Source organism: Macaca fascicularis, chromosome 13 (genome assembly GCF_037993035.2).
Source record: "Macaca fascicularis isolate 582-1 chromosome 13, T2T-MFA8v1.1".
Classification (NCBI taxonomy): domain Eukaryota; kingdom Metazoa; phylum Chordata; class Mammalia; order Primates; family Cercopithecidae; genus Macaca; species Macaca fascicularis.
The window spans coordinates 61,167,169-61,187,692 of record NC_088387.1 but is presented as its reverse complement, the minus strand read 5'-3'; the positions used below and the strand labels follow the sequence as shown (position 1 = coordinate 61,187,692).

At 39.9% G+C, this 20,524-nt stretch overlaps 1 protein-coding gene across 9 annotated transcripts in view; it reads left to right on the top strand.

Annotated features, from left to right (window-relative positions):
- Positions 1 to 15,362, top strand: part of PAPOLG (poly(A) polymerase gamma) — a 42,735-nt gene extending 27,373 nt beyond the window's left edge. For 3 of the 9 annotated variants that reach the window (XM_074011709.1, XM_005575802.5, XM_074011707.1), the window contains 11 exons: positions 172 to 225; positions 3,942 to 4,061; positions 4,504 to 4,613; positions 8,420 to 8,541; positions 8,805 to 8,965; positions 10,299 to 10,387; positions 10,646 to 10,866; positions 11,370 to 11,435; positions 11,929 to 11,985; positions 12,254 to 12,300; positions 13,948 to 15,362. In XM_074011709.1, the coding sequence (XP_073867810.1) occupies positions 172 to 225; positions 3,942 to 4,061; positions 4,504 to 4,613; positions 8,420 to 8,541; positions 8,805 to 8,965; positions 10,299 to 10,387; positions 10,646 to 10,866; positions 11,370 to 11,435; positions 11,929 to 11,985; positions 12,254 to 12,300; positions 13,948 to 14,032 (1,132 nt within the window). In that variant the 3' untranslated portion in view covers positions 14,033 to 15,362. The remainder of the gene's footprint in view (positions 1 to 171; positions 226 to 3,941; positions 4,062 to 4,503; positions 4,614 to 8,419; positions 8,542 to 8,804; positions 8,966 to 10,298; positions 10,388 to 10,645; positions 10,867 to 11,369; positions 11,436 to 11,928; positions 11,986 to 12,253; positions 12,301 to 13,947) is intronic. The other 6 variants (XM_074011710.1, XM_005575804.5, XM_074011708.1 and 3 more) reach the window with 3 other exon arrangements.
- Positions 15,363 to 20,524: the final 5,162 nt, after the last annotated feature.

Below are 20,524 nucleotides of genomic sequence, written 5' to 3'. Positions count from 1 at the left end.
GGGACCTAGAATTAATTTTGTGAAAATCAGAGCACATTTAATTTTCATAAACTGTGTGCCTTTATTAGCTCATTTGTTCAATGAGAGGGAGGGAGAAAAGGGGATGATTAAAAAGCAGGCCGTAACAATTTTTCTGGCTTTTTTTTCTGATTGTTGCTGAAAATTCTTCAGACATTATATAGTATTGACTGCCAGCGCATCAACAGAAGAAAACCATCTAGAGTGGTAAGACTTCTATTTCAAGTTTTCTACCTACTGTGTGGTGATAGTAACTTATTTATATGGTGCTTTACCATTTATAAAGTACTTTCTTGCTTGATTTTCAAAATTATTATATCTTTTTTTTTTCTGAGACAGAGTCTCGGTTGTCCAGGCTGGAGTGCAGTGTCGCGATCTCAGTTTTGCCATGTTAGTCAGGCTGGTCTCGAGCTCCTGACCTCAGGTGATCTGCCCACCTCAGCCTCCCAAAGTGCTGGGATTATAGGCCTTAGCCACCTCTCCGGGCCTTTTTTTTTCTTTTTTTCTTTTTTTTTTTTTTGAGAAGGAGTCTCCCTCTGTCACCCAGACTGGAGTGTAGTGGCATAATCTCGGCTCACTGCAACGTCCGCCTCCTGGGTTCAAGTGATTCTCCTGCCTTAGCCTCCTGAGTAGCTGGGACTGCAGGTGCGCACTACCATGCCCTGTGCCTAATTTTGTATTTTTAGTAGAGACGGGGTTTCACCGTGTTGGCCAGGCTGGTCTCGAACTCCTGACCTCAAGTGATCTGTAAAATTATTATATCTTACTGGTGATTGTTGTGCATAACCGTGGAGCTTCAGTGTTTAAAATATGCCATCAAATTAATGTTTCAGAATCAGGAGGGACATGAGCGAAAGATACATGTATAGATTTTGCTTCTTGTTGCTTCTCGGAGTCAGATTTAAGCAAAATTTTGAGCTAGTTTGGATGATTCTGATAGCACCGTCTAAGTTTTTCTTTTCTCTTTCTTTTCTTTTTTTTTTTTTTTTTGAGACAGAGTCTCGCTGTGTCACTCAAGCTGGAATGCAGTGGCGCGATCTTGGCTCACTGCAGCCTCTACCTCCTGGGTTCAAGCAATTCTCTGCCTCAGCCTCCAGAGTAGCTGGGATTACAAGCACCCACCACCACACCCGGCTATTTTTAGTAGAGATGGGGTTTCACCATCTTGGCCAGGCTGGTCTTGAACTCCTGACCTCATGATCCACCCACCTCAGCCTCTTAAAGTGCTGAGATTACAGGCGTGAGCTACCACACCTGGCCTAAGTTTTTCATTTTTGCCATCATGTTTACCTCCAACAAAACTCAATAGAAAAGACATTTTGTATATCCTTTTAATTTAGGAGATAATGGCTTAAATCGTTCAGATTAAGCTTCTGTCAATAGGTAGGAGATGTTTGTGGCCAAGAAGTAGTGTGTTCTTTCTAGTGCATCTAAATTTATCCCTTCTGCCTCCCGTATATTCACATCCTTGGCTCTATCAGACGGAAGCTATTAGACCACCAGAGATGGTTGTACTTTCCTTGGGTCTGACTTCTGGAAAAGCAAAACAGCAATACTGTTTTATTTTTGCTTCAAGAGTTTAATCCTTATTTCATTGATAATTAAAGGGACTCTGAAAATAGTCCTGACACTGAAACAGTATTTTGTTTGTATAGATCAGGAGTCAGAAAATAGGGTCTAGGCCAAATTCAGTCTGCCACCTATGTTTATAAAGTTTTATTGGAACACAGCCATGTTTCTTCATTTACGTATTATCTATGGTTGCTTCTGTGCTTGACAGCAAAGTTGAATAGGTGTAACAAAGACTGTATGGCCCAGAAACCCTAAAATTTACTATTTACTCCTTTACAGAAAAAGTTTGCCAACCTGTCGTTTAGATGACACTGGAATAACACAGATTTTTGTAGATTCACTGTTAAAACACACACAATTATAATGTATAAGCTTTTGCTGATGTTTTTAAAAAACTTAAAATGTTCTTGTAATTATTCTAATTCATAAGTCATTAATAAGTAAGCTGCCATTGGTCACATTTCTTAAGTGAGATAGAAATGCAATTGCAGAAATCTGATGTAACTTACTGTATTTTGATAGTATCTGATACAAATTTAGTGAATTCTTTTTTTTTTTTTTCTTTGAGATGGAGTCTTGCTCTGTCGCCCAGACTGGAGTGCAGTGGCGCGATCTCAGCTCGCTGCAAGCTCCGCCTCCCGGGTTCATGCTATTCTCCTGCCTCAGCCTCCTGAGTAGCTGAGACTACAGGTGCCCGCCACCTTGCCCGGCTAATTTTTTGTATTTCTGGTAGAGACGGGGTTTCACCGTGTTAGCCAGGATGGTCTCGATCTCCTGACCTCGTGATCCACCCGCCTCGGCCTCCCAAAGTGCTGGGATTACAGGCGTTGGCCACCGCACCCAGCCCGTGAATTCTGTTTTAAATGCAAAGTCTAGCTGATTGTTTCACATATTATGTGCCAATATTAGTTTCATTGTTTAAACTTATCTTAGCCTGAGGATTTATTTATTTTTTTTTTAGAGATGAGTCTCAGTGTCACCTAGTCTGGAGTATAGTGGTGTGATCATACTGCAGCCTCAAACTCCTGGGTTCAAGCAATGCCTCCTGCCTCAGCTCCCCAAGTAGCTGGGGCCTGCAGGCCCATGCCACCATGCCTGGCTGATTTTTTTTTTTTTTTTAAATCTTATATGGATGGAGTCTCACTTTGTTGCCCCAGGTGATCTCGAACTCCTAGCTTCATGTGATCCTCCTGCCTCAGCTTCCCAAAGTGCTGGGATTAACAAGCATGGGCCTAGCCTAGCCTTAGGTTTGAGACATAAGATTTGAAGGTAGAAAAAGATTCAGGACTAGATTAACCAGTAGTTTTTGTTCATGCCCTAAGCCATGACTGTTTTATAGTCTTAACTAAAGCAAGGTATTTTAGATTCAGTAATGCATTAAATAGATTAGTTCTTCTATTAAAAAAAAGAACACACAGAAATCTACTAACTTGTCATTTACTACAATGGCATTTTAAATGGGGTTCCTGATATATTAGGCTGAAATTTTTAAATGAACTTGTAAAGATTCATAGCTAATATGCTGTTTGATTTACTTGAGTATAGCTTTCATATTTAAAGTTGACATAGTGTTTACAATGGCATTTAAAATGGGGTTCCTAATATATTGAGCTGAAATTTTTATTTTATTTATTTATTTATTTAGAGATGGAACCTCACTCTGTCACCCAGGCTGGAGTGCAGTGGGATGATCTTAGCTCACTGCAACCTCCACCTCCCAGCTTCAAGCAGTTCTCCTGCCTCAGCCTCCGGAGTAGCTGGGAATGTAGGTGTGCGCCACCATACTCAGCTAATTTTTTTTTTTTTTTTGTATTTTTAGTAAAACAAGGTTTTACCATGTTGGCCAGGCTGGTCTCGAACTCCTGACCTCAGGTGATCCACCTACCTCAGCCTTCCAAAGTGCTGGGATTACAAGCATGAGCCACTGCACCTGGCCTGATTTTTTTTTTTTTGAAATGGAGTCTTGCTCTGTTGCCCCAGCTGGAGTGCAATGGCGTGATCTCAGCTCACTGCAGCCTCCACCTCCCAGGTTCAAGTGATTCTCCTGCCTCAGCCTCCCAAGTGGCTGGGATTACAGGCACCCACCACCACGGCCCAGCTAATTTTTTTGTATTTTTAGTGGAGATGGGTTTTTGCCATGTTGGCCAAAACTGGTTTTAAACTCCTGACCTCAGGCTATCTGCCCGCTCTTGCCTCCCAAAGTGCTGGGATTACAGATGTGAGCCACAGCACCCAGCCTGGAATTTTTTAATGAACATGTAAAGCTTCATAGTTAATATACTGTTTGGTTTACTTGAGTGTAACTTTCAAATTTAAAGTGGATGTAAGATAAATTGTGTTGTTTATTTTAGGGTTGGATTAGTAGAATCTAAAATCCGTGTACTTGTTGGAAACTTAGAACGGAATGAATTTATTACTCTTGCCCATGTGAATCCCCAGTCATTCCCAGGGAATAAGGAACATCATAAAGAGTAAGTTAATTGTTTTTTAATACTATGTTTCTTAAATAATGTTATTTGGCATATGCATCATTTCAGAGTAATTATGAGATTTTTGTTTAACAGGCATTGATGGGAGTATGACACATTATATATTTGAGTTTGAGTGTCTAGGCATTAAAAATAAGTACGCAACTACTTTGGTAGCCCACAAACCCCAGCAAAACACCATCACAATATTTGGAGCATCTTTAAGAATATATTTAGTAAGTCATTTTCATAGCCACTTAATCCTTCTTAGAACAACAGGGGATAACTTACTAGTTCTGGATGTCACTTTTAAGAATCTGGCCAGACCACTGCAATCTGTATTTGTGAGATAGAGACATAGAGACCAAGTTTTAATTATGAAATAGCATCTGTAAAATTGTAAAATAATAATAATTAATGGAAATTCTTAAATTTTACTTTATAGCAACAATTACGTATCAATGTGGTTCCTTGGGATAATTTTTCGGAGAGTAGAAAATGCAGAAAGTGTCAACATAGACTTGACATATGATATACAGTCATTTACTGATACAGGTAAGACTTCATCATCATAGAGCTGTGATTCTCAAACCTGGCTGTTACTCAGTGTCATCTGCCTACGATCTGGCTGGCTGTACTTATTAAAGTTCCACAATTGGTTAAGCGAACATGGCATATCCATACTGCTGTTAAAACAGGAAAGGAGCCGGGTGCAGTGGCTCACGCCTGTAATCCCAGCACTTTGGGAGGCGGAGGTGGGCAGATTACCTGAGGTCAGGAGTTCGAGACCAGCCTGGCTAATATGGTGAAACCCTGTCTCTACTAAATATACAAAGTTAGTGGGTGTGGTGGTGGATGCCAGCTGCTTGGGAGGCTGAGGCAGGAAAATTGCGTGAACCTGGGAGGAGGAGGTTGCAGTGAGCTGAGATCTCCCCACTGCACTCCAGCCTGGCCCACAGAGTGAGACTGTCTCAAAAAAAAAAAAAAAAAAAGCATTATGAAGCAATTTCCAAGGTATATTAAGTGGGGGGTAAAATTACAGAACACTGTGTACACTGTGCTATTTATATAAAAAGAAAAGATAAATACACATTTGCTTACAAATGCATAGAATATCTCTGGAAGGATACTTAGTTTAAAAAAAATGGCAAGACTGGTTGCTTCTAGGTCAGGGTGCAGGATAAGGAGACATCACTGAATACTCTTCAACGCTTTGAGTTTTGTAGCATGTGAATGTTATTTATGAAATAAAATAAAAATCAACCCATAAAAATCAAGTCTTTATTTTTTGAGACAGAGTCTCACTCTGTCACCCAGGCCGGACTGCAGTGGTGCGATCTCAGCTCACTGCAACCTCCGCCTCTGGGGTTCAAGTAATTCTCATGCCCCAGCCTCCCGAGTAGCTGGACTTAACGGGTACGTACTACCAGGCCTGGCTAATTTTGTATTTTTAGTAGAGACAGAGTTTCACCATGTTGGCCAGGCTCGTCTCGAACACCTGACCTCAACTGATCCACCTGCCTCAGCCTCCCAAAAGTGCTGGGATTATAGGCGTGAGCCACCTCGCCTGGCTGAATGTTATCTGTTTTAAAACACAAAGAAAGGAAAGCTCTTTGTATGTACAACCAGGGTTTGTGATCACAATAATAAACTCTTTTATAAGCAATCTGGAATAAAAACATTTGCCATAAATTTTTAATAAAGATGACTTGATTTTTGCCAGGCGCGGTGGCTCACAAGCGCCTGTAATCTTAATACTTTGGGAGACTGGGATTGGTGAATCTCTTGAACTCAAGAGTTCGAGACCAATCTGGGCAACATGGTGAAACCCCATCTCTACAAAAGATACAAAAAAAAGTTTGTCAGGTATTGTGCCTATGGTCCCAGCTATCTGGGAGGCTGAGGTGGGAGAATTGCTTGAACCCAGAAGGTCAAGGCTGCAGTGAGCTGAGATTGCGCCATTGCTCTCCAGCCTGGGTGACAAAGTGAGACCCTGTCTCAAAAAATAAAAACTTGATTTTTATGGGTTTTTTGTTTGTTTGTTTTAAATAGAGGCAGGATTTTGCCATGTTGCCCAGGCTGGTCTCAAACTCCTAGGCTCAAGCAATTTGCCCATCTTGGCCTCTTCAAGTGCTGGGATTACAGATGTCAGCCACTGCAACTGGCCAGACTTTTATGTTTTCGATATGATATAAATATCAGTAAGTACAGAATTGCTGAATATATTTCAGGATCAGTGGAAAGTATGTCTTTCACATCCAGCCCTCTCGTCACAACTCTGGAATATCTTAATGTATCTGTTATAAATTTGGGGTTATTTATCTTGAAGAATCTGGAATACATTCATACAATTAAAAGTATTGGTTTGGCTCATCTGGGTTTTCTGAATTCTTTTGAAAGAGCCCTCATATTTATCATGAAAATGCAGATTCCTGGCTGGGCGCAGGGGCTGACGCCTGTAATCCCAGCACTTTGGGAGGCCAAGGCAGGCGGATCACCTGAGGTCAGGAGTTCGAGACCAGCCTGGCCAACATGGTGAAACCCCATCTGTACTAAATATACAAAAATAAGCCAGGTGTGGTGGTGGGCGCCTGTAATCCCAGCTATTCCAGAGGCTAAGGCAGAAGAATCACTTGAACCTGGGAAGCAGAGGTTGCAGTCAGCTGAGATCTCACCATTGCACTCCAGCCTGGGCAACAAGAGCGAGACTCCATCTCAGAAAAAAGAAAATGCAGATTCCTGTGTTTCACCTTAGAACCACTAAATCATACTCTGGGGAGGGTCAGCCAGAGAATCTACAACTTGAACAAGTGTTCTTGGTAACTCTTTTATAAGCAATCTGGAATAAAAACATTCGCCATAAATTTTTCCATTCTAATTTGGGCTTACATTTTTTAAAAAGAAGATTGGGACATAGTTTATTATAAATTTATAAGATACTATTTTTCAGATGAAGAAACTTGAGGCCCCAAGAGATTAAATAATTTACCACATCTCACAGTACTTGCTGTGTAAAACAAGCCTCCCATCCCTGTCTTCAGTGTCTCACTGAGTATATTTACAATTAAAACATACTAAGAAATTTGTGTGGTAGTTAATAAAACCTGTTTTCCCTTTGGGTATATTTACAATTAAAACATTTTAAGAAATTTGTGTGTTAATAAAACCCATTTTCTTAAAAGGTGTGAAAAGCACTAGAATGGGAATCTAGGGCTGTGTGGATTCTGATCCTGGCAAGGCTTTCAGGGCTGTTTAGCCTCCTTTTCTCAACTGTACAATAAGGATGTATTTGTAAGATGGTTCCTGAAGTCTGTCATTCTATGGTTGGTGTGGTAGCTGCAGTAGTAAATTCTCATGGAGGAGGAGGACAGCTTGAATTGCATCTTGGATATTTGGCCTAAGAATTAGCTTAGAAGGCCAGGTGCGGTGGCTCACACCTGTAATCCCAGCACTTTGGGAGGCCAAAGCGGGTGGATCACTTGAGGTCAGGAGTTTGAGACCAGCCTGGCCAACATAGTGAAACCCTGTCTCTACAAAAAATCCAAAAAGTAGCTGGGTGTGGTGGCATGCACCTCTAGTCCTAGCTACTGGGGAGGCTGAGGCAGGAGAATAACTTGAACCCAGGAGGCAGAGGATGCAGTGAGTTAAGATTGTGCTACTACACTCAAGCCTGGGTGACAGAGTGAGACTCTGTGTCAAAAAATAAAAAAAGAATTAGCTTAGACTTGGGCAAGTAATTATAAGGAGAGATTGCCTTTTGGGAAAATATCAGAAAATAAAATCTGGAAAATACCTTTTTTTAAATATACTTATTCTGTTAATAAGGTTTGATTATGAGAAAGTCTTAGAAGGTAGACATGAAAAAACTAATGGATTCACGGCTAGGTACAGTGGCTTACGCCTGTAATCCCAGCACTTTTGGAGGCCGAGGTGGGCGGATCACCTGAAGTCGGGAGTTCTAGACCAGCCTGACCAACATGGAGAAACCCTGTCTCTATGAAAAATCCAAAAAGTTAGCTGGGCGTGGTGGCGTATGCCTGTAATCCCAGCTACTCGGGAGGCTGAGGCAGGAGAATCGCTTGAACCCAGGAGGCAGAGGTTGTGGTGAGCCGAGATTGCGCCATTGCACTCCAGCCCAGGCAACAAGAGCAAAACTCCATCTCAAAAAAAGAAAAACTAGTGGATTCATGAATAGGATTGTGATGTGATGGAAATGTATTAAAAATACTTGTTTTGTGAGAGGGTTGTGCATGGGTGGCTGGTGGTGATAGCAGGGTAAAGGCATATGCATTTCAGAAAAATTAGGCAGAACTCTTGGTTCAGAAAGAAGTTTCCCATTTAACATATTAACATTGTTACAGTATACAGACAGGCAAACAATATAAATATGCTAAAGGAGGGAATGAAAATTGAAGCAACTCATGTAAAGAAAAAACAACTTCACCACTACCTTCCTGCAGAAATTCTTCAAAAGAAGAAAAAGGTGAGTTTGAGTAGTTTGAGTTTGTAATCTTAACCCTCTAGTATGACTTTACTCAGACAAATGATCTAGGACCAAATTTGCATTCTTAACCGCTCCCAAACCTATTGAGAAAAATAAGGAAGATATAGGCAGTTCAATCTAGGACTAAAATCTCATTTTCATTAATCACAAGAGATAATTTGCTTAAGTGACCGTCACAATTGAAACCAGTCTTTATATTCTCATTTGCATTTTGAAATCCTAAAATCATTCCCTTCTTTCAGCAAAGTCTCTCTGATGTCAGTCGAAGCTCGAGCGGACTTCAGTCCAAAAGATCATCTCTGGATAGCAGTTGTCTGGATAGCTCCAGAGACACTGATAATGGAACACCTTTTAATTCTCCAGCGTCCAAGTCTGATAGCCCGTCTGTAGGAGAAACAGAAAGGTCTGTCTTTATTTCAAATGTGTCCTTTTGGTTTTCTGTTCAGTTTATTTGAAGGTAATCTGAACTTTTCTATACCCCTGCTACTGCCTTTTTAAATTGTTAGAATATTTTATTTTACAAGCTGCTGGTCAATTTCTTGTTTAAAAATAACTCGCGGTAATCCTGTGGGAGATGGTATAGGCTTATGAGCATATGGAACTAGATAGCTACACAGAAACGTACACATTTTTTGCTTAAATATTTTTCTTCTTACTGGCTCCTCTGCCTTTTTCCCCCCTTTTATTTCAATGAAATGTTAAAGTACAGGCCTGAGCCAACAGTTGTGATCAGGCATGCTGGCTCAGGCCTGTAATCCTAGCACTTTGAGAGGTTAAGGCAGGCGGATTGCTGGAGCCCAGGAGTTCCAAGACCAGCCGGGACACCATGGCGAAACCCTGTCTATACAAAAAAATACAAAAATTAATTGGCCAGGCACAGTGGCTCATGCCTGTAATCCCAACACTTTGGGAGGCTGAGGCGGGCAGATCACCTAAGGTCAGGAGTTTGAGACCAGCCTGGCCAACATGGCAGAACCACGTCTCTACTAAAAATACAAAAATTAGCAGGGTGTGGTGGCATGTGCCTGTAATCCCACCTACTTGGGAGGCTGAGGCAGGAGAATCGCTTGAGCCCAAGAGGTGGAGGTTGCAGTGAGCCGAGATCGTGCCATTGCACTCCAGCCTGGGCAACAAGAGCGAGACTCCGTCTCAAACAAAACAAAAACAAACAATTAGCTTGGCGTGGTAGTACACACCTGTAGTCCCAGCTACTCGGGAGGCCAAGGTGGGAGAATTGCTTGAGCCCGGAAGGTTGAGGCTGCATTGAGCCATGTGTTCATGTCACTGCACTCCAGCCTAGGCGACAGAACAATACCATGTCTAAAAAAAAAAAAAGACGGCAGTGGTAAATGTTGCAAAAAAGAGTGTTTTAAATAACTAATGGGGCCAGGCATGGTGGGTCACATCTATAATTTCAGCACTTTGGGAGGTTGAGGCAGGAAGATTGCTTGAGCCTCAGGAGTTCAAGACCAGCCTGGGCAACATAGTGAGATCCTGTCTCCACAAAAATGAAAATTTAAAAAATTAGCCAGACATGATGGCACACACCTATATTGCTAGCTACCTGGGAGGCTGAGGTGGCAGAGTTACTTGAGTCCAGGAGGTTGAGGCTGCAGTGAGCTGTGATTGTGCCACTGCACTCCAACTTGGGCAGTAGAGTGAGGCCTTTCCTCAAAAAAGGAGAAAAAAAGTAATATTTAAATCATTTATTGATGATAATTTAACACTTTCATTAGGAATAGTGCTGAGCCTGCTGCTGTAATTGTGGAGAAGCCACTGAGTGTACCACCAGCCCAAGGACTTTCCATTCCGGTCATTGGTGCAAGTAGGTATCTAAACTTGTATATATTAATAATTCTGTATACAAAAAATTAGCCAGGCATGGTGGCACACGCCTGTAGTCCTAGCTACTTGGGAGGCTAAGGTGGGAGGATCACCTGAGCCTAGTAAGTCGAGGCTGCAGTGAGCCGTGATCAAGCCACTGCAGTGCAGCCTGGGTGATGGGAATGAGAGATCCTGTCTCAAGAAGAAAAAAAAAATTACATAAATGTTTAATTATTAAAATCCTTTTTTTCATTTTCAGAAGTTGACTCTACAGTAAAAGCTGTATCACCCCCCGCTGTGTGTACCATTCCTACTGTAGTAGGACGAAATGTCATTCCTAGAATCACAACACCTCACAACCCTGCCCAGGGACAACCGCATCTGAATGGAATGTCAAATATAACTAAGACTGTTACACCCAAGAGAGCCCATTCCCCATCCATAGATGGAACTCCTAAGAGGTTGAAAGACATAGAAAAGGTAAAGTTACAACTTTCGTGTTGATATTTCTTATAGTTAATACTAAAGAAACAATTTTCCATAGCTGTTGGTGTTCTGTTAGGAGTTGGCTGAAAAGAATATTTACCCAAATATTAAAGGAACAATATTAATTGCTCATCCTAAATTGAAATTACTAATGTGTCTGAAAATTTGAATGATTGGTCTGAGTTCCTTGACTTACAGAAGTCATTACTGATAACAAAATCTCATTTCTTGTGTGTTGATATGCCCTACTTCCAGTAGGTGGTAGTAAAACTATATTTGTTAGAATCTGAATTGATTTAACCAAAAAGACGACCCAAACTGTAGAAATTAACGGTGGCAGTTGAATTCAATCTAATTTAAATTATCTTCTCTTACCAACCCATATTTATAGTAATTTTTATAATAGCGTAACTGATAATTAGTCTTCCAGTTTATATAGATTTGTATGGTTTTTTGTAGGTACATAATAGCAATTTATTTCAATGTTTATATTTTAGTTTATTCGACTTGAATCAACATTTAAGGACCCCCGTGCTGCTGAAGAAAGAAAAAGAAAATCAGTGGTAAATATATTAATAGTGTGCTTCAGAATATTTACTGTAAAGTGCCATGTATCGCCGGGCGCGGTGGCTCAAGCCTGTAATCCCAGCACTTTGGGAGGCCGAGGCGGGTGGATCACGAGGTCAGGAGATCGAGACCATCCTGGCTAACACGGTGAAACCCCGTCTCTACTAAAAATACAAAAAATTAGCCGGGCGTGGTGGCAGGCGCCTGTAGTCCCAGCTACTCGGGAGGCTGAGGCAGGAGAATGGCGTGAATCCGGGAGGCGGAACTTGCAGTGAGCTGAGATCCGGCCCCTGCACTCCAGCCTGGGGGACAGAGCGAGACTCCGTCTCCAAAAAAAAAAAAAAAAAAAAAAAAAGAAAAAGTGCCATGTTAGAAAGTAGGTCAGATTAGCTCTACTGTCAGATTTTAGTTAGGTTTTATTTTAATTAGAAATAAGTGTTTGCATATAGGAAAGTTAGTTTTCACTTGTGTTGATTCTTCTGTTTTTAGGATGCCATTGGAGGAGAATCTATGCCTATTCCAACTATTGATACATCACGCAAAAAGGTAACAATAGTCTTGTTCATAAGTACAGTACATAGGTAAAAACTCATAGGTAATCTACAAGTACAAAAGGCTTATCAAGAGCCTAGCACTGGGAAAAAGTAAGATTTTGTCCCTGTCCTCAAGGACTAGCAGTATAGTTGGGGTTGGATATAGCAAAGTATATCGTTGTGAATGTAGGTACCTCAGAAGTCTAAAAAAGAGTCAGTAGTTTAAGACAACTTTATTATCTATTTAGATTATGTTCACCCTTTGTTTTTTATCTTTAAAGAAGCAGTTGGATGCTCAGCACATTAATTTCTTACCAAGCACCTGGAGGTATATCTCTGTTGTGTACTATTGCTTACTGTCAAAAGATAGATTTGATAATTAGGAACCATATGTGTTAATATTTTAGAGGAACCAAATGTAGTGGTATATATAGTAAGTACCTTTAAAACATGAGCTAAACGCCCCTGAATTGTAATTTAAATGTTTATTATTTGAAGAATTACTTTTATAGCTAACAATATGTAGTATTAAGTGTGGTATGCTAAAAAGCAAGTACTCAAAAACCAGCCTTGTGTAACTAGAGAAAGCCCTTCTCTGAGAGTTTATAGTGAACAGAATGGCTTATTTTCACCCCCCTCTTACCACCCCCACCCCCGCCATTAAATGGTAAAGTGCTTCTCATCATCAACTGTTACCCTGCCCGGTTCTCCAGGATGTATTAACTATTCTAAAGCAAAATAGTATACTCACAGGCTATTATTTGTAGAATTTGAGCCTTTAACATAAGATTAAATTACAAAAAACATGAATATATAATTATGTGTGATGGTGGAAGAACAAATTTTGAGATGGATATTAAAGTACAAAAGAGTGAAATGACATATCTGGACTTTTTAATATATCAAGTCTAAAGGGAAAGTGGGTACACCAAACAATTGCAACAAAATTTTAATAATGTCTGAGACTTGGTTTTGGCATTTAAGTCCTTATTGCCCTGTTCTCTACTTCTTTGTATATCTGAAATTGTTCATAATTGTTTTAATGCATATGGATCCGATACAGATACTGGCTTAGCCAAGGTAAAACAGGAGAATTAAACAGTCATCTCTTGACAAGAAACTATCCTCATTACACAAGTCTAGATTTTGCCTTCCTTTTTTTTTTTTTTTTTTTTTTTTTTTTTTGACATAGAGTCTCACTGTTGTTGCCCAGGTTGGAGTGCGGTGGCGCAATCTTTTTGTATTTGTAGTGGCTAATTTTTGTATTTGTAGTGGAGTGCTTTCGAACTCCTGACCTCAAGTGAGTCTCCCGCCTCGGCCTCCCAAAGTGCTGGGATTACAGGCGTGAAACCACCATGGTCCTAGATTTTGCCTTCTTTATGTAATAATCTTTAGTGTCCTCAGAGTCCCTCAAACTGATGTCCCTGAATTTCATAACCATCAAAGTTATCTAGCCTAAGTACAAAGTTTGGTTTTCCTGAGAACTTAAGTATCTCAGAGATTGAGTCTGTTCTTCTCCATGAATGTATTACAGAAACAAATTGAGGAACTCTACTCTCAGATATTAAATTTTTCTGTACTACACACACTCATTTTTCACTTCACACCCCAAGAGCTTCCTGTTTAGTCACCATACACTTCCTTTTTTTTTTTCTTTGCTTGACCTTAAGGACTGTATTCTTTATGCATTTCTCGATCCAGGCATGGCAGTTCCTCTTTTCCTGTACATATTCACACTCCTGCCACTTCTGCCCTTTCTCTTATCCCTCTGCTTTTCACCCCTGACTGTAAAAAGAAGTAGTAGTTCTGAAAGCAAGAGTTCCCTATGAACACTGGAAGGAAATATTCATTGCATACTTGAGTGTTTAAGAGCTAGAGGGATTGGGAGAAAAAGTTTGTGACTGACTTTCTAGCTGGGCCTTTATAATATATATGATGTGCTTTTCCTTTTTTGTTTCCTCTTTCTTTCTAACAGAGACTACCCAGTAAAGAACTACCAGATTCATCATCTCCAGTTCCAGCAAATAACATCCGTGTCATCAAAAATTCCATTCGACTGACCCTTAATCGGTAAAAGCAGTGCCTCCTCACTTAAGTGAACAAGCAGTCATTTAGTGGCATAGATGCAGCCACTTGTTTTCAAATAGAAGTGGCTGTCATACGTGAAATAAGGTGAACGTTACAGCCTTCAGCCTAATAACCTTGAAGTGGTTTTTGAACTATCACACTTTGACCTGCAGATGCTGTAGCATTCTCTCACTGATTGCTACATACACTTCTCTGAGGATCACCTGCTGTCAAATTGCCATCTACAGTATTACAGCTTTGCATTTGGGGGTTTTACTGCCTTAACTTTCAATGCTTGTTATGGGAACCAGTTCTTAGCCACTTGGACACTGATAACAAGTCCTGAACTCCTTTTTTTGTTTTTTGTTTTTTTGGGGTTTTTTTGTTTTTTTTGTCTTATGTTGTGATCATTGTATAGAGCTAAAAAAATTGAAAACAAACAAAAAAATTATCTTGTATTTTCCAAATGTTAATACATTTACTTTAGCATTGAAGCCACTTTGTGAAACCTGAGATAAATGAATGTGAGGTATCTTTTCTGCTTTCCTCATTTGTGTAGATGTACTGTCTGTTCTGTTGATTTAAATTATTTTTTTCCAGATTGGCACATGAAATATTTAAACTTTTTTGTGTGCCTTTCTATCCAAATGTTGCATAGTTAGCAGGGAAGATTAGTCCAGTGATTACAGAAGAGTTGGGCACCATAAATTCTTTATATATTGCCTCCCATGGAGGCCTTTGAAATGCATCTTTATTAAAAATCAAAATATAACCAGGATACTGAAAGTCAGTATATGAATGGTAAAATTGTTACATATCCTATTTCATGCCATTCTTGTTAGTTGACTGGTATTTTTTACTGAGGAGCAACTCATTCCAGCATCAACAATAAGATACCTTTAAGTATGGCAAACTTGTATTTTTGAGGTGTAAAATTAACTTGGCATGATAATTCCTGACCATTATTTATGCCACAACTTCAAATAGTTTCTTCACGGACTAGGCATGCAGAAATAAGCAGTGGATTTTATTGAAACCTAAAGGCATTTTGAATGACATTGTTACCAACCATTAATTGGCTCAGGACCTTTGTAATTTTTATTTAACTATATGAGTTGTCTTTTTTTACGCTGCTTTTTTCAATGCATTTCTTAATATTTTTTAAGTTTCATGAATGCATGCTCAGTTTATTAAAATCCATAACCATGTAATTCTTGTAATATGTTGATTCAGTGTTTTGTAAATGAAGTCGTATGTATTTTCAGAGTATTTTTGTATGTACTGTAAGATACCATCTTTTCAAAGAGAAACGTTTAAAACCTTTATTGTCTCTCCTTAGTCTAATTTTTTAAATATGGATTATGCTTGAATTATTATATTTAAAATGAAAATGTGTAAGATTACACAGCCAGGAATGCTAGTATCTACCACCACCTTCAGATTTCACTCAGCATTTAGTAGGTCCAGTAGGAAGAACCCAAAATGGTACATTGAGTAGTGTGGGGAAGATACTTCGTGTGGTATAGGACTCACGGGATGCCATCTAGCAAGTGGAGAAATAGCAGTCCATTTTCTCTTGCAAGCCCTTTACCATTGAGTTGAAATTCTTGAATTGCCAGAGAGCCGTATCCTCCAGGTCCCACTCCTGTTCCTTGCCCCTTAGGTCTCTGAAATGTAAATTCTAATGTTTACCTTGTACCATGGAAAACATGAAAAGAGTCTTAGAAGTAAAGAACAACAAGGAAAAAATGTTTGTTCTATTATTCCCTTTTTATATAGCAGCAAAAGATAAGAATAAAATCACATAACCAAGTTGTAGCTTCCTTGGCAAAGCTGTTGTCTTAGCTGACTCTTTCCCTTTATTCAGATGTGTTGGGATTTGTTCTACAAATACTTTATTTGAGCAAAAATGAATGATTATGAAAGAACTGAATAATTATCACCTGACTTCAACCTTTGAAAACTTTAGTAAGGAATTTGATTAAATTTTATATACTTGATGTGTATGCATTTCTGCTTAATATCTCTTGCTTTTAAATCAGCCTTCAGAGTATCTTTAGGAATTCCTTCTATATCCATGTTTACCGTATTACATAAATAGATTCTTTGGAGTGACTAGTAGAGTTTTTCTTTAATAAGGAAGCAGCAAGTCTAATCTTGTACTATAGGATAGGCATTTATTTTAGATTAAGGAGCCCATTCAACATGTAAATGAGTCAACATTAGAGTCCTCAAAGATAGCATTCTTCAACCTGTTTGGTAACTGAGGAGTTGATAAAATGCTTCTGAGATGTTGGGGTTTGTCAGAAATAAAATGTTTTCTACACTGACCAGTAGGTAGAACTTTCAGTACATTTCGTTAACTTGGTGGGAAGCTTCCATTGTACTGGTTCCAAATGAAAAAGGAGAAAGTATGATCTGGGATTTTGTGTTTGATCAGAGGCACTAAGTACATGTGTTTGTTTTGTTGTGTTTTGTTTGAGATGGAGTTTCACTCTTGTTGCCCAAGCTGGAGTACAGTGGCACGATCTCGGCTCACTGCAACCTCTGCCTCCCAGGTTCAAGCGATTCTCTTGCCTCAGCCTCCCAAGTAGCTGGGATCACAGGCGCCCACCACTGCGCCCAGCTAATTTTTGTATTTTTAGTAAGACAGGGTTTCACCATGTTGGCCAGGCTGGTCTTGGAACTCCTAACCTCAGGTGATCCACCCACCTCGGCGTCCCAAAGTGCTGGGATTACAGGCGTGAGCCACCGCACCTGGCTGTGTTTTCAAGTGTGAAAAAATACCTAGAAGTATATTTTATAAAGTCAAATAATCTGTTCTTCAGTATATAGACAGACACATGTTCATTTTCACAAGGGCATTACATTTTAATTTGCTGATTTTTCAGTAGCTCTGGAGAACATGTATGAAAGGAAAACAGTTATCTTCTAGCTTAAACCTTAGGGACTTAACCAATTTAAGATAGAGGTACATGGCTTAAAACTTTGTAAAACTGGGACAGGAGAATGATTTTTTTTTTTTTTTGGAGACAGTCTCACTCGCTGTCACCCAGGGTGGAGCACAGTGGCATGATCTCACCTCACTGCAACCTCTGCCTCCCGGGTTCAAGTGATTCTCTTGCCTCAGCCTCCCAGATAGCTGAAATTACAGTCCTGTGCCATCATGCCCGGCTAATTTTTGTATTTTCAGTAGAAATGGGATTTCACCATGTTGTCCAGGGTAGTCTTAAACTCCTGACCTCAAGTGATCTGGCTGCCTCGGCCTCCCAAAGTGCTGGGATTACAGGCATAAGCTACCACGCTTAGCCAGGAGAATGAATTTTAAAAGTCTGTATTAGTGTTTAAAATGAGTGCTTTGTTTTAAAGCAGCAATTTAGTAGCATTATTAAAATGCTTACTTCACTATAGTAGCAATTAGGTAAAGATGGGCAATATCAAAATGGCTAAACTTATTTTCCACTATATTCCACACCTTTGAAATAGGAATTCCTAACTTGAGAATCATGAACCCTTAGGGAATCCTTTGTAATTGTGTATAAGAAGTTCTAGTTTACATGGATTTTTCTGGGGGGAAGTGTATAGTTTAGATCAGCTTCTCGAAGTGGTTCATTACCCCAAAAAAGTATGGGAGTTAGGGTTAGGAACCACCAGGATTGAATAATCCTGGAATATTACATAATTTCCTCCTCTTGATTTTGCTGTGATATATTTCTGAAAATGTGCTGTGGCTCCTAACTAGTAAAATGGGCTGGTGAGGGACTCTGGAATTCTGAATTTCTAAGTTTATAACTTAAGATGAAACTGTAAAGTCCTCGGTATTTAGAAAAATGCTTAATCTTAAATTTACAGATGACCTCATGATAACTTAGATTCGTTAACAGGGTCAAACTTTAGTTCAGCAAATTTCAACCCAATATTATCAGAGTACAATAGCTCAGAATGATCATTAGAAATGGTAGAAAATAGAATAAATCATTAAAGATCCCAAAATGTTGAGTTCTGTAGCATGAAACCTCTTTTGCTCCTCTGTGTTTGTAGTTCAGGCCAGAACAAACTAAACAGACCAATAAATGTAAGAGCGTTCGTTTTTGGGGGGATGGAAACTTGTATAAATAAAATTGTACGTGTTGTCAAATAACTACCTATTAAATCATCCAAAGCTTAGAATTTAAATTGGTCAAAGTAGCAAATAGTGCAGATGATGGAAGAAAACCAGTCTCAATAATGGTGTTTTTTTTCCCCCCCAATTGTACAAGGTCACATCATCCCCCAAATTCTCTATTTTTTCTTTTCTTTTCTTTTTTTTTTTTGGAGACGGAGTCTCGCTCTGTCACCCAGGCTGGAAGGCTGGAATGCAATGGTGCAATCTTGGCTCATTGCAACCTCCACCTCCCAGGTGCAAGCGATTCTCCTACCTCAGCCTCCCAAGTAGCTGGGACTACAGGCACCCACCACCACACCTGGCTAATTTTTGTATTTTTGTAGAAACGGGGTTTCAACACGTTGGCCAGGCTGGTCTCAAACTCAGCTCAAGTGATGCACCTGCCCTCGGCCTCACAAAGTACTGGGATTACAGGTGTAAGCCACTGTTCCTGGCCCCTATTTTTTCTGAAATAATTTTTCGGATATACTTTAATATTTGAAATTAGTTGAACATAAGATGATCATCAAGCTTGCTATAATTTTTAAGCTATTGCTACATTTGAACGAAGACCCACGTATCTTAGAAAGTACTTAGGATATATTTGAGATTAATGGTGCTACATCACTCCACAGTACTATGTAAAATGAATGCAGCTGCTGTTCCTTTCTAGCTAGCTGTTTGTGTAGTTCATATTAATTTACGCTGCCTTTTATTTGGATTGTCTGATTTCTTAGTTGTACACATGAACCTCATTATTTGCCTGGAATAAGTAATCAAATAAACTTGCTTTGATAAATAGGTGATGATTGAGTGATGTTATTTGGGACTAACTCAAAAGTACCAGAAGTCTTTACTTTTCAGTGACAACCAATTTTGTCATTTACCACTCAGACTCTTTTTGGTAGATAATGGTATCTACTACACACTTAGTATGTATGCAAAGCCCAGACCTAATTTGCATCACACACAATTGCATCACACAATTTATTAAACGTTTATCAGCAAGCAGTGGCACAACAGTTTATACAATCTGCTCTGTAAGCTTAATGGAGTGTCCCAGCTTTCTCTCCCTTTTGGTGATCTGACCACCCTTTCATGAAAGGGCCACTTGAGGTGTCTGTGTCAAGCGCTAGGGACAAAATTCTGTCACCCTTCTGATCAGGATCAGGCAATCAGGCCTCTGTACTAATAATGGCTGGACACAGGATCAAGTTCTGGGTACTATCCATACAAGTACAGGTTACAGGGCTGGTTACATTCTTAAACCGCTTGTAAGAATGGACAGTGACTGGTGCTGAATTCACAAATAAGAGCTTGTGTCTGCATCGTTAATATTACTAGCAAGCTGTTCATGTCACCAATGGAAACACATTTGACATTTATTAAGCTAATTGGCAAAGTCTGTGTTGATTGAGCTATGGATAACAAGGGCTTCTAATAGTCACTTGTGAAGTGTGGGCTTCTTGATTGGATTGCTAGCTGGCCACCTCTGGAGTGTAAATTTCTGATGGGGCAACTCACTGCTTCTAGGACATAACATACTAACGCAATTACCATGCTGTGATAAAATGTGTTCTAAAGTCAATTAACATCATTCTTTGTGGATCCAAATGTGTTACAGTAAAATGTATTGGGGCGGGGCGCAATGGCTCACACCTGTAATCCCAGTACGCTGGGAGGCCGAGGCAGGTGGATCATTTGAGGTCAGGAGTTCAAGACCAGCCTGGCCAACATGGTGAAACCCCCGTCTCTACTAAAAATACAAAAATTAGCTGGGTGGCAGTGGCGTGCACCTGTAATCCCAGCTACTCAGGAGGCTGAGGCAGAATCGCTTGAGCCTGTGAGGCAGAGTTGCCGTGAGTCAAGATCGTGCCACTGCACTCCAGCCTGGGCAACAGAGTGAGACCCTATCTCAAAAATAAAAAATAATAAAATATATTGGGCCAGGCATGGTGGCTCACTCCTGTAATCCCAGCACTTTGGGAGGCTGAGGCGGGTGGATGGCCTGAGGTCAGGAGTTCAAAATCAGCCTGGCCAACATGGTGAAATTCCGTCTCTACTAAAAATACAAACAATTAACCAGGTAGTAGTGCTGTGCACCTGTAATCCCAGCTATTTGACAGTCTGAGACAGGAGAATCACTTGAACCCGGAAGGCAGAGGCTGCAAGATCTCACAACTGCACTCCAGTCTGGGGGAGACAGAGCGAGACTCCATCTCAAAAAATAAAATGTATTGCTTTTTAATCCCCTATCCTAAAAACCATCTTTCTAACCGTATGATCCAGCCAAACTGTTTTAATGGATAAGTGTTTAAAAATACATACTTCAGGGCCTTCC